At 36.7% G+C, this 12,420-nt stretch overlaps 1 protein-coding gene across 5 annotated transcripts in view; it reads left to right on the plus strand.

Moving 5' to 3' along the window:
• GRM5 (glutamate metabotropic receptor 5) overlaps positions 1–12,420 on the plus strand; it is a 233,287-nt gene that overhangs the window by 210,063 nt on the left and 10,804 nt on the right. For 3 of the 5 annotated variants that reach the window (XM_015852354.2, XM_015852355.2, XM_015852353.2), the window contains 2 exons: positions 7,300–7,395; positions 8,963–9,124. The exons of 1 other annotated variant lie outside the window; for it this stretch is intronic. In XM_015852354.2, the coding sequence (XP_015707840.1) occupies positions 7,300–7,395; positions 8,963–9,124 (258 nt within the window). The remainder of the gene's footprint in view (positions 1–7,299; positions 7,396–8,962; positions 9,125–12,420) is intronic. One more of the 5 variants, XM_015852356.2, reaches the window with a different exon arrangement.

Here is a 12,420-nt window from a genome sequence, read left to right on the forward strand (position 1 = left end):
ATATATATATATATATATATATTTAAAGTGGAGAGAGAGAATGGTATTTAAAACCTTGAAGTTTATAGAACAGACAAATCATCTCTTGAATACTTAATATTAGTTCTTTGGGGGGAGGAGGGGGTGCATCTAAATAGGAAATTGTTAAACTGTGTGATTTACGAGAACTCATGCTTAAGAAGTTGCATTATAGATATGGTGTGCACCATCTCTGAACTTTAACAGTGACCAGCATTTAGCCATTGCTCATTTCAACACCATAAATCCCAGTATAAAGTGGAAAGTAAAAGTCCTACACAAAGAGGGAAGCAAAGATTACCATAAGGCAAAATAAGTCACTGAAAGATTATCATGTACCAAAAAAAATCCCCCCATTGTTAACAATTAACTTCTACAGATGTTGTTTCAAAGGGACTGTGAAATACAAATTGCACAGAAATGTTTGGATGACTGTACTATAAAATGTTGGGGAAAAAAAAAGCAAAGGGATAAATCTCTTACATGCTGTAATGCCATTAGAGAAGGTAACAACTGAGATAAGCTGAATGTCTGGCTTAAAGAGAATTTTTCTCATTCAGAAAGATAACCAAAGTGATGCAAGATATAAGTTATTTGCTTCATGGCCTTGCTAAGAAAGAATTATGATGCATGCAGGAAAAGGTCTTTGATTCTTCAGAGGAAGTCATTATCCTTTTGACTGATTAGTTTGCATTTAGTAACTAACCAGTTCCCAAGAGAAACATTCTGAGCTATTTTAACCTAATATGGTACAAAATGTAGATTGTGAGATTGCTGAATTGTTAAAGCCCTTCATTTTTCACTACATAATCTGCTCCTGGTGTTTTTTCAGACAAGCTTGATGCTGTGATTAATTAAACTTCAAATATTGTGAAATGAAGAATATTCAATGTAACTCAGTGAAAGTTATTAGGTACGAAAGATTTTGATGAATTGTTGCTAAAACATTCCCTCTGTACAATGAATTTATATTCTTGACTGCCCTGATCATAATGAATTTTAATGTGTGTAGTGTTAGTGTTGTTGTTCTGAATTTTTCCCCTCAAATTTAATTAAAATACTGATTGATTGATATAAATTGTTTGGCTGCATTGACTGAGCTCCTGTATTCAAGCTTAATTTTTTGATTTATTTATATAAGTAAGACAGCATCTCCATCATTTTGAATCAAATCCTATAGCTGAACTGTTCAAACAAATCTACACTGTAAACAGTTCCCTGAATAGTCCTGCCCAAATATACTTTAGATGGAAAAATGCAACCTTGTTAGTGTAATACAAAAAAAGAAAAAGAAGAAAAAAGTGAAGGAAGGAACAATAATGATGGGCTAAGCAGTTTGGTGTTAGATTTTACTTATTTTTTAACAGTAGTGTCTATTCTTTTTTACCCTTTCATCTTCCAAGCTGTCTCCTGAAATTCTTGTGAGAAATAAATGACACCACATACTGAATCAGTATTTCTTTTGCCCATCATTGTGTCCAGACAAGACATTCAAATGTTCTTATGTCCATTTTGTATGCTTATACACGTGTGTTCTGCTGTGTATACACAACAGGATGTAAATCCTGTTGAAGACTACAATCTGGTCAGAGCTGAGATTTTTCTACCAAATCAACTTCTGCTTCTTTCCAAAGCATACTTTGATATGAACTGGCATTATATTTAATATGACAAGTCTAGTATTAAATGTGGGGGTTGGCAGCCCTGCCTGCGGCGGGGGAGGGAGGGATTTGGAGTTTGATGATCCTTGAGATCAATTCCAACCCAAACTATTCTATGACAAGACGACTAGGATATCTAGTCTCCTTCCAAGGTTTAGGCAAGACGTGAGATGGTTTACTTGTATGTAAATACCTGTATGAATTGTAGCTGGGGTCTGCTAAAACATATAAAACCAACAATGCTTTTACTTTGCTGTAGTTTTGGTCATAGCATTATATGATGCAGTAATTATCCAAAATGCTGGCAGTACAGAACTTAGAACACAAATATACATTGCCAAAAAATTAAAACATTTTAGAGTCCTCAATTCAATAATGAGGTATCAGAGAAGGATCAGCTCAAATCCTAATTAATATCCAGTAAAGATGCAAAGTATTAGGCAAATCACTACAGATGACATACAAAATACACAGGATAGCATCAGAAAAGAGAAACCTCTTTATTATAAGTCAACAAATTGGAAAAATGACATGTGGAAATCAAAGCCAAGTCAAAACAAACCTAAAGAACTTTCTAACATTAATAATGCTTCAGAACAAATGAACTGTAACTTCCTTTTCAAACATAATGAATGAAGTAATGAATAAAATAGTGAGACCTCCCCATGGCATCTGTAGTTACATAAACCTGCAGAAGAGAGAACAGAAATTCAAAATAGCGAATAAGCTGTGGAGAACCACATTTTGTGTAAATAAGATGCTAATGTACTAAAATCTTACTGCAGTCTTTGCCCAACATTATGTCCCTTTTTGTAAGAAGGTAGATAAACATGCTGGCAGTATTGTGCTATGGGTCTAATTCTTCTTCCTTTTATACAATATAATGCTTTGTATATTATGCCATGAAAATTGTAGTTTAAACCCACCAGTTGCAGTTACATGTGATTGTTTAATTAGAATGAGTCATTTAATAAAATCTCAAAGAGAAGAAAAATAAAAATAAAAAAAAAATAGACTGCATAAATTAATTATGCATTTGTCTTTAACAGGATTTGTTTGATGGAATTTTGCTAAAAGCAAACAAGGTTTACATGCCGATTTTTTTAAAAAAGAAACAATTTAAAATTTCTGTACTTAATGATATATAATTTAATGATTATATATTTGGAAAAATATCCATAACTAGCTAAGACCTCTTTAAAAGTATTCAGGGCAATGGAATGCTAAATCAAAATAGAATGAGCACCCTTGTATAAATTACTGATTTTCAAAACACAATGTATTTGCAGTTGAAAAACCATCTCTGCAGTAAGAATGCTAAATATTCCACATAGCTCATTCTTTATCCATTTACGCAGAAATCTTAATACACATACTGCCTAATTTAGTCTAAAGGTCAGCCCCAACACTCCTACTATGAAATGCAAGATATTCATCATTTCTTAATATCAAGACCAAGTAATTGTGCAGGTGAAAAATTCTACTTGCACATAAAATCTGACAGAACTGGGTCTGGAAAAGTAGTCAGCTTTGAAACACACAGCAGTCTGAGTGTTACAAGTGTACAAGTTCCAAACATAAGCACATTGAAAAGACAAGTTCCAAGTCAAGCACACTGAGTAAAAGCAATGGAGAGCAGAGTTGATATTTCATCAATGTACTATAAAGCTTTCTGAATCCCCCCTCCTCTCCTTTCCTCTCCCTTCCTCTCCTCTCCTCCATTAAATTCACTTTTCAGAGATTTATTTATTTTCATTTCAAAATGAGGAAAATTAGAACTTTGAGACTGAATTAATAGATGTTTCCTGCTTTCATTATTGTTAACTCACAGGGAAATATATGATTCAGAAATAATCTCAGATATTTAATTCTGCATCCACTATCTCAAATCAAAATCTGGAATCTCATTATCTCAAAAGGCTCTTAGGAATTAGCCAGTACAATGCTGAATTTACATCCCCAGTATTAGCTCTTGTCCTACAGGCAGATTTTTCTCAATATTCTCTGTCCTGTTAAGTGTTGTCATGGAAATGTATTTTTCACTGATCATGCAAGGTACCAAGGTACAGTTTTGTGAAAATACTACTCCTGCCTTGCAGTAGAAAAAGCCTGTTCATCAAAGCTACTTCTTTCAGATCTGACCAGTACCAAGTAACATCTGGTACTTGATAAATAATTAAATTTCTGCATATCAGTGTGAGGTTGCATTTGAAATACTGAGTACTGAACTGATGACAAATCTCCACCTCTTACACAACAAACTACAATTTCCTTGGCTTTGCATTCAAAAATAAAAGATATTCAAAGATATGTTTTATTTAGTTTAACATCTTAGTTTTTACTGGAAAACAAAAAAAAAAAAAACAAAAAAGAGAGAGAGGGGGAGATAAAAAATCTTTCTCAATTAGGGTAGGGTAGATATTTTACTACCACTCACATTCTACATAGACTAAACTACTTTTTCTATGATTTGGTTAAGTCTTTGTCCAAACTATACCGAAATTTAAGATGTGGAATTTCTTTCAGATCTGGTCACCAACACCCTCTAGATAGGTTATGTACCACCTTATGAAATGGGTCCTTTCCAAGACCCTTTCAGAGGTATGAGAGGAGATCAGGTGTGGATGCCACATGATCACATTAGGGTTTGAGTCTAATGCCACTTCAGAGCCACCAGGATACCAGCACCATGCTCTACAGTAAAGACATAGTCCAAAAAGTTCCAGATCTGAAGAATATCAGCCCTTGTTTGTAGAGGAGCCTTCAGCGGAAGAGAAATGAAAATCAGGGATTTACAAATGAAGAGATCTAAAACTGATGCCTAAAGTATTGTAATAGATTGTTATTGGTGTCATTAAGAGTTATTCTGTCCTTATTCCTTGATAGAATATGTTAATTTTGTTCTATAAAAAGTGCCTTCATAGAAGCTGAAGGCAGGAAGAAAAAGATGTAATAATCCCTGAAAGCTAAGCAGTCACGTTGGTGTTTTCGGTTAGTACAGGGAGAGCCCAGTACAGACACGGCTTTTCCCAGCCCAGGAATGAATCAGCCTACAACTCCTTACCCACAGATGCTAAAATAGTAAATGAATACAAAACAAATCCTGAAAAATGAACTCAGAACTTTTCAGAGCTTTCAACAGAATTTAGTTACACTGGCTCTTATGTTACATATGCTCTTTAGTCGCACTGTGGCCCGATGCATGGTTTTCTCTGTTTTCCAAACAATACACAGTCACGGACCTGATTCTAAGGAAAGAAATCTGTTTGTTTTATGTCTCCTCCATTTTTTAGGTGAAATGAAAAATTATTTTTATCTTAACATTTTTTAATGATAACTGAAAATAAAAGTTTAAGGGTTGGTTGGGTTTTGTTGTTGTTGTTGTTAGCTTGTTTTTAATATTTTCTTCTCAAATAATTTATACCTATCATCTTAAGAGCAAAGAGAGGTAAATGTACCTTGACTGTTTTGAAATACAAGACATTCTTTTTTATGCTGAACCCTTTGCCTTTCCAGTCTAGTTACACTAAGAACCCCGCACAGGTTAGATCTATGTTCCACAGTAGGAGGGTTTATTAAAGTTTGGTCTCTATTGTCATAATTACAGGGATTTTTAGCACTGAATGAATTGCCATGGAGTAGTTACATGGAGTAGTTACTACGAGGGCAATCTAGGAGCAACATGCTTTCTCTCATGGCAAACTGGAAGGCTCATAGCAATCTATATGAGATCAATTCTGCTGACTTGCATGGTAGTGAAATGTATAGTAATGGCTAGGGAGTGGGTCATTTTCTTTATCTGTGTCACATGCATCCCAACCAAGACTTCTTCAGAAAAAAGTTGCCAGGGCAACTTTACCTCTTTCTTTTCTTCTGATGGCTGCTTTTTGGATTTCAACTTATTGTGAGCATTTAGAATGCCCAAATTCCTTCTCTTAGTCTTTTTCTCCTTCTGTCTTCACGGGTAAAAAGCTTATCTTCTGGTTATCAGGTCTAAAAGTAACTGCTTTCTCTCTAAACTCTACATTCTTTGACATCTAACACCTCCATACCAACTTTATCTCATTTTCTTTCTTTCGAAAATTCCACTCATTCTTTCTTCTTTCTTCTTCTCTCTTGCTACCCCAATTAAATTTGTATGATCCAGATTGATTTACTTTGTAGTTTTCAGAGAATTTATCTACTCTGTAAGTCCCTCTGCTTTTTCCTCTGCCCTAGGAATCGACTTCTATTCAATACATATTTGTCCTGTGTGAGATTCATGTTTGGGAACACGGCACATAACGCCATGTGGACTGACTTAAAACCTTTGGTAGCCAGTCTGCAAAGCTCCAGTTGTTCCTTCTTTCAGTAAGACTATAATTTGTAAATGAAAAGACTCCTTTGCACTGAGCACATCTCATTTTACTGTCTCCGGTTCACTCTCAGGTTCACTAAGCTTCCTCCTCAGTTATTTATGCAATCTGCACTACCTCTGAGGACCTACTATAACTGCATCCAAAGTTAGACCTCACTCACTTTGTGTTCACTCATGTTATTTCTCTTTTACAGGGTTGTTGTCTTCGAGGTATATTTTTCTATCTAGTTCAAGTTAAAGGACAAGCAATAAACAATCCATTTAGTCTGTCATGCAGCATTAAAATAAACATATTTCTCCTACAGAATTTTGTTAAATACCCGTGATGCAGCTTAGAGTACATAGGAATGAAATATCACAAGCAAGCATTTGAGAAGAGATCTGCTACAGTTTGTGCAAATTTTATTCAGGCATTTGAATTGATATTTTCAACACACAGCACAGGAATTTGTACAATTAGGGCATAAGTCTTCACTGGGAAGAGAGCCAGCATAAGATCTCTGCAAAGCTCACATCCCATATAAGTCTTCAGAGCTGACCGGGTCTTACCCTAGTATCCTGTCAGGGGATTAGTTAAATCCTCAAGCAATAAACTGTTTATCCAAGTAATTTTTGATCCAAGTTCCAGGTATGGTATTTAAGACATTCACAGTACTGCACTGGGCTCTAGTATTGGAATTGCTTTCACTTGACTTCATGTCTACATCCCTGCAAGTCATTTGTATTGCGAATGGAAAGAAAAGGACCCTTTCAAGACATGAAAGTGAGCCCAACCAAATTTTACCCAAGTGGCCAACAATGTTGGTGCTTGCTTTGGCAAGCTGAGGAACAAGTGTTACAGATGTGGAGTATCAGAGAGTATCAGAGATGAAGGATTGAGAAGATGGCCACCAGCTGGTTTCTCACTGCTCCTTAATTATAGTGTTGTTTGGCTTAAACTGTTTGGCCTTCACATTTTGGTCTTACTCCCAAAATCATTAAAGGTTACTGTGTTACTTATTCTGTAGATTTTTTTTTTAGCTCATCCTACATGTATATATATGAATAAATGGTGAGCACCTCTCCTGCATAGCACTGTTTGCTTAAGCATAGTCCTGCGGTTTTATGCCGCTATTCCACTGCTCCCACAGCTGCTTTGCACTGTACCCCACTGCTGCCACAGTAACTTTCATGTGCATGGCCCTTTGCACAGCAGCTGTCAGAGAAAGCTGAGCACACAATCACTTCTTTCTGTTTGCTCCTGTTGTTGTCGTGATTTATTAGGTACAAAGGCAGGAGACTGGCCCCGCACAAGTCGGAAATAGAGTGTTTCACCCCAAAAGGGAGTATGGGGAATGGTGGGAGAGCTACAATGACCAGGTAAGCCAACAGCAAGTGGCCTTAGGTCAGTGTGATATGTCTGTGAACAAGAGGAGCAGCCCTGGGACAATGGCAGCCCAGATCCTCTCTGTAATTCCTGTGCATCCCATATAGTATGTCTAGAAAAAAGATATATCTCTAAAATAAAGCACGTGGCCACTGCTGATTTCTGTGTTTCATCTAACTGAAAAACAAACAAACAAACAAACAGAAAACCTGCACTGTGTTCATTTGAGTGATGGAAGCCACATGTCCTGTGTGATGTTGTCATAATGTGGTGCTTTGGGGAAGAGAAACTTTACACCTGACATTAAATCAGTAGGACAGGGAAGCAGAGACAGCACAGCACTAAGACACTGAGTGAGCAGCTCCACAGCTCCTTGGGAATGGAGGCTACATTATTATCTAATCAAAAGACTGTATAAAAACAGGCGGAAAAAAAAAGAAATGAAAACATTCTAATATGAAAAAGTTGGTTCTTCTCAGTCAAAATGTCTTGTGGGGAGGTGTTAAGTTTCACAGTGGCTTTAAGGAAAGGATTCAAAATCACTTTAAATAGAGCTCTGAGCACCTTTTGGAACTTTCTCCATTGTGTCTAATTTAGATATTTCTTTTTGTTTCAGACATTATATATTGCATAACATTATGTATCAATGTTATGGTTTTAATTAACGTAATAGTACTACATTTTTAAGTGTTCCTGGGATTAACTGTCTTAATAAGGACTTTTTTTTTTTTTTTTTTTTTTAGGTTTTCAGAATTAAATATTTCTAACAACTCACTTTAATTCTGTTAAATATTTGAATATTTCAATTGTTCATCTCATTTTGAATCCAATCATATTTCCAAATGCTGGATTCTCCCATAGGACAGAAAATCCATTTATCCATGAATAAGCCACACTCACCGCAGTTGGTTTAAAATCTGAGTGTAATTACTTTCAATAAGCATTTTACAACCATGTTGCACTCTACTGCAAGTTAGGAACATTTGCTTTACTGTTTATTAAAAGATCTTTATCGTCGCCTTTAAGGATCTTGTAAATGCAGCCATAGAGCACAACACGACCAAATTACACCTTTACTTTCCCTGAGTGTTGCATCACAGGCAGATTTTATCACTGCAGGAGGGCATCCAGTGAAACATTGGCACCGTGTTATGTCCCCTTTGGGTACTGAAATCCACTCATGTACACGAGGCTCTCAGCTATTACATGGCTGAGCACACACCTGGGGGACTCTGCCACATAGGAGACATCAGGAACGCTTGTTGCCAAGTGGTGCACCAAATGTATACACACCTGTTTCTTTTTTGTCAGCCAGGATTTTGTTTCTTGTCTGTGTGATGTCCACATTTTTATCTTTTTCCTGCCTTCCATTGCCTTTGGTGATAATTATTCTTCCTTTTCAAGCTATCTGGAGTTGCTAAGTAAGAGAATTTTGAAGAGCAGAAAAGTACATGTAAATGTCAAACAGCTGCATGTCGTTGTTCAGTATTCAGCTCTGTTTTGCCCAGCCATATATACACACTTGAAAAACTTCTTTTTTTATATTTTGTATCTTCACAGTGAAGAATCTGTTTGCATTCCAGAATGTAATCGATCTGAGTCAAGTAGAGATGAGAAAGAGGTTCCCGTTAAAGAGGATGCCCTAACAGGCAAAAAGACTGGAAACTGTGTCAGTCTAATAGTGCCACAGCAAGACTGTCAGCTGCAAGACCTACTCAAACAGTTAAGAACACCTGCTGCTTCACAGGGAGTGCAATTGCATTTGATGGCTGTGTTTTGTTGTCTCCAGCCACAGTGTCCTGGCTAGTGGTCCTGTCCTATTTTGTGAGCTAAACAAAACTGTCACTGCGTAGCCTGGGAACCTCCCAGGGAGCAGAGATGTTGCAGGAAGTAGGTGCCATTCTTCTGTCTGTGTCTGTAAGTACCAGGCCAGTGCTGGGCATCACTGTGATGAAGTGCAGATGGGAAAAGACAGATGTACCCATCTGACCACATATTTTAAGTCCCTTCTGACCCAACCCATTCCATGATTTGGATAATGAAAAAATCATGCCATCTTTTCTCACTTGTATGGTAAAGCCAATAAAGAAGTCTCATGACGCTAAGAGAATCCCAATTACAACCTGTTAGCCTAAAGAGGGCTGCACAGCTTCAACTGGACAGGATTTTTCAGCTCATGTGCTCAATCCCTAATGCTATATTATTTTTGTGTTCCAACATTAGTATGGATATTTTTCATGCTGCAATCTAGTTATCTTTATATAGATGTCTTACAAATAGCTTGGAATTTTTTCTAAACAAAAAGTGACAGAACACAGTAAATGGATACACAGTGTGATGCTCTGAAAGGCAGTTTCTGATTAAAAGATGTTACTGAATCCTACATCACTGGTGAGCATTGTTCAGGTATATAAGATAAGATCTATTACGGAATGGGATGTTTTATGAGGCTTTCTCGAAACAGACATCACATTATTGTGTTAACTTCTTTTTTTGTTTAATTAAATTCAACAAGTAATAAACAGCTTAATTCACAAGTAAGTTTTCTGCTTACAAGCCTCTTATGCTTAAATATACCTATAATTGTTTATCGGGTGTGCCAAACACCTGAAGTTTCTCTAACCTGCTTTCCAGAAGACAGAATTCAAATTCATCCTTGCCTCCTTGTCCCTGGATATATAACTGGGAAAATTAAATCTTTCTTTACTTTTCTTCCTTTTTCCTCTTTTTTATTTTTATTTTTATTTGCTTCTCTTTTGCACCTCTTTTGCTTCTGGTTTTGGGGTTAGTAGTAAGCTCTGACATTTCCTGTTTTTCCCCATTTCAGTTTTGTACCTTTAGGAAACTGCCACAGAATCCCAGAAGTATTTCCTAAAGGTACCAATACTTCATTTCCCCTCACTCTAACCAGGCACTGCTGAAAGCTGTCAGTGTTTGTGTCACTGGTGGCCGTTCTAGGAGCCTGTTGGCAAAGTTTCTACATGTCAGCAGTCCCTCTCATCCTTATAGGTTAAAGTTATTCTTGCAAATGCCAGCTGTGATTTCTATAGGGGAAGGAGGTGATGACTAATTACAGTCCAGAGAGTAATATTAGTAAATGACTTTGCTGTTGTTAATAGAAAAGCAATTACTTTTGTATGCAATGTAATTGCAGGAGAGGTTTACTTATGAAACTCAGATCAAGACAAAATGATTTTTTACCTGAATCATTTCTCCTTTGTGTTTCACTGTTATTTATCTCCAGAGAACAAACAGTATGGGAATAACTTAAGCTAAATGACCCGAGTGATATTTCTGCCTGGCAGAACTGGCTTACACCCAGGGAAACAATTGTATAGGCATGTAGAGATTTCCTCTAAAGCTATTTAAAATGAGAAATGAAACACTAGAAATTGCTACAGTGTTAGAACAGAACTAGTTTAGCCACCTTACATTTCTACACTTAGTTTCAGCCATTCATCCTCCTTTCTTTGGGAGGATCAACTCAAACCATTCTGGCTCAAGGCCAGGTTAGATGGGCCCTGGGAAGCCTGAGCTGGTGGGCAGCAACCAGCCCATGGCAGGGGTTTGGAAATGGTTGGGTTTAAGTTCCCTTGCTCTGCACCATATTGAAGTTACACCTTTTCTACCTCACCTTCATAAAAAAACAAGACATTGCTTCATGTTGGAGTGCAACACCCTACTTAAGGCGTTGAAATATCTAAGCATAACTTTGCTAGCAAATCTAGCTCAAAAAAATTAGACCAATTAATGTTCTGAAACATGAACATTTGGACTGATAAGGTAAACAATTTTTAACTAATTACTTATCATATTCATACCAGCATAAGTTCCATTCTGGTCGTACAAGTCTCCACAAAGTTTTTAACCACTGTCTTTTGACCTGCTGTATCTATTCAAATCTGGAATCAGATACTAACATTTCTCATATGGCAGAAAATAAAACTTCCCTTATACTTGTGTTTTAAACTCCGTTGATCCCCTTTGCATTACAGTTTCCACCAGTGAAAAATATGTAGATATGCTTTCTAAGCTCACTCAGACAATACTAAATTACATAACTGATTTGGCTATTTCATTTAAACTAACTTACAAGAGAATAAGCGACTTATTTTCAAATTACAAGCAGTTTCAGGAGCTATCCAAATGCCAGTCACTAGAAACTCTTCATCAGAATCTATCTTAGCAGTTTCAGATAATAAGAATGACACACTTGTTAGAACATCACGGTTATCAGCTGCTGTGACTGTCAGTTCCTCTTTCTTATTCTCATCCCTGCAGGCATTCAAGGCCAGTCTGGATGTGGCTCTGGGCAGCCTGGTCTGGTGGCTGGCGACCTTGCACATAGCAGGAGGGTTGAAACTGGATGATCATTGTGGTCACTTTCAACCCAGGCCATTCTATGGCTCTGTGATTCTATTATTCCTTCCTTCTGCATATTGAAGGGGTTGAAAAATGCAGTTGGTGTAATGGCAGCTGGCTTAGAAACCCTGGTGGCAGAACTATGCTCAGTCTAACAATCAAATCACAGGGCAATAAATCTGAAACTAAATTTAAAAACAAAGGAAAAAACAATCTAATCCAGATGGATGGGAAAATAAGAAGAAAATAAACAAATAAACAAATATAAGAGAGGAACATTTTCTTACCACCTCAGGGGATAAGAATTGTTAATATCCCTTATGAATACAGAACAGAGCCCTAAAACTTAAATGTCTATAAAAGGAAGGGAGGAAATGAGAAAGAGTACTAATTGTTATTCTGTCAGCAGTGTACAACTACAGAGGAAATATCTGGAATATTTGAAAGCTCTCATTTATACCACTTTCCTTTCTTCTATACTATGCTATACTGTGGTAGGTCTTGCAGGCTGGATAAAAAGCTTAGCTACCAAAATCAAAGCAGCTTTTAGTCAAGAGACAGGAAAAATTATGACTATGTCTAGTTATGAGGAAATCCCTCTTCTACATAAAACAGCCTAATTAACCTATCATAAAGGCAATGAAAGAATATGCCAC

The sequence above is a fragment of the Coturnix japonica genome, chromosome 1 (assembly GCF_001577835.2).
Source record: "Coturnix japonica isolate 7356 chromosome 1, Coturnix japonica 2.1, whole genome shotgun sequence".
Lineage (NCBI taxonomy): Eukaryota > Metazoa > Chordata > Aves > Galliformes > Phasianidae > Coturnix > Coturnix japonica.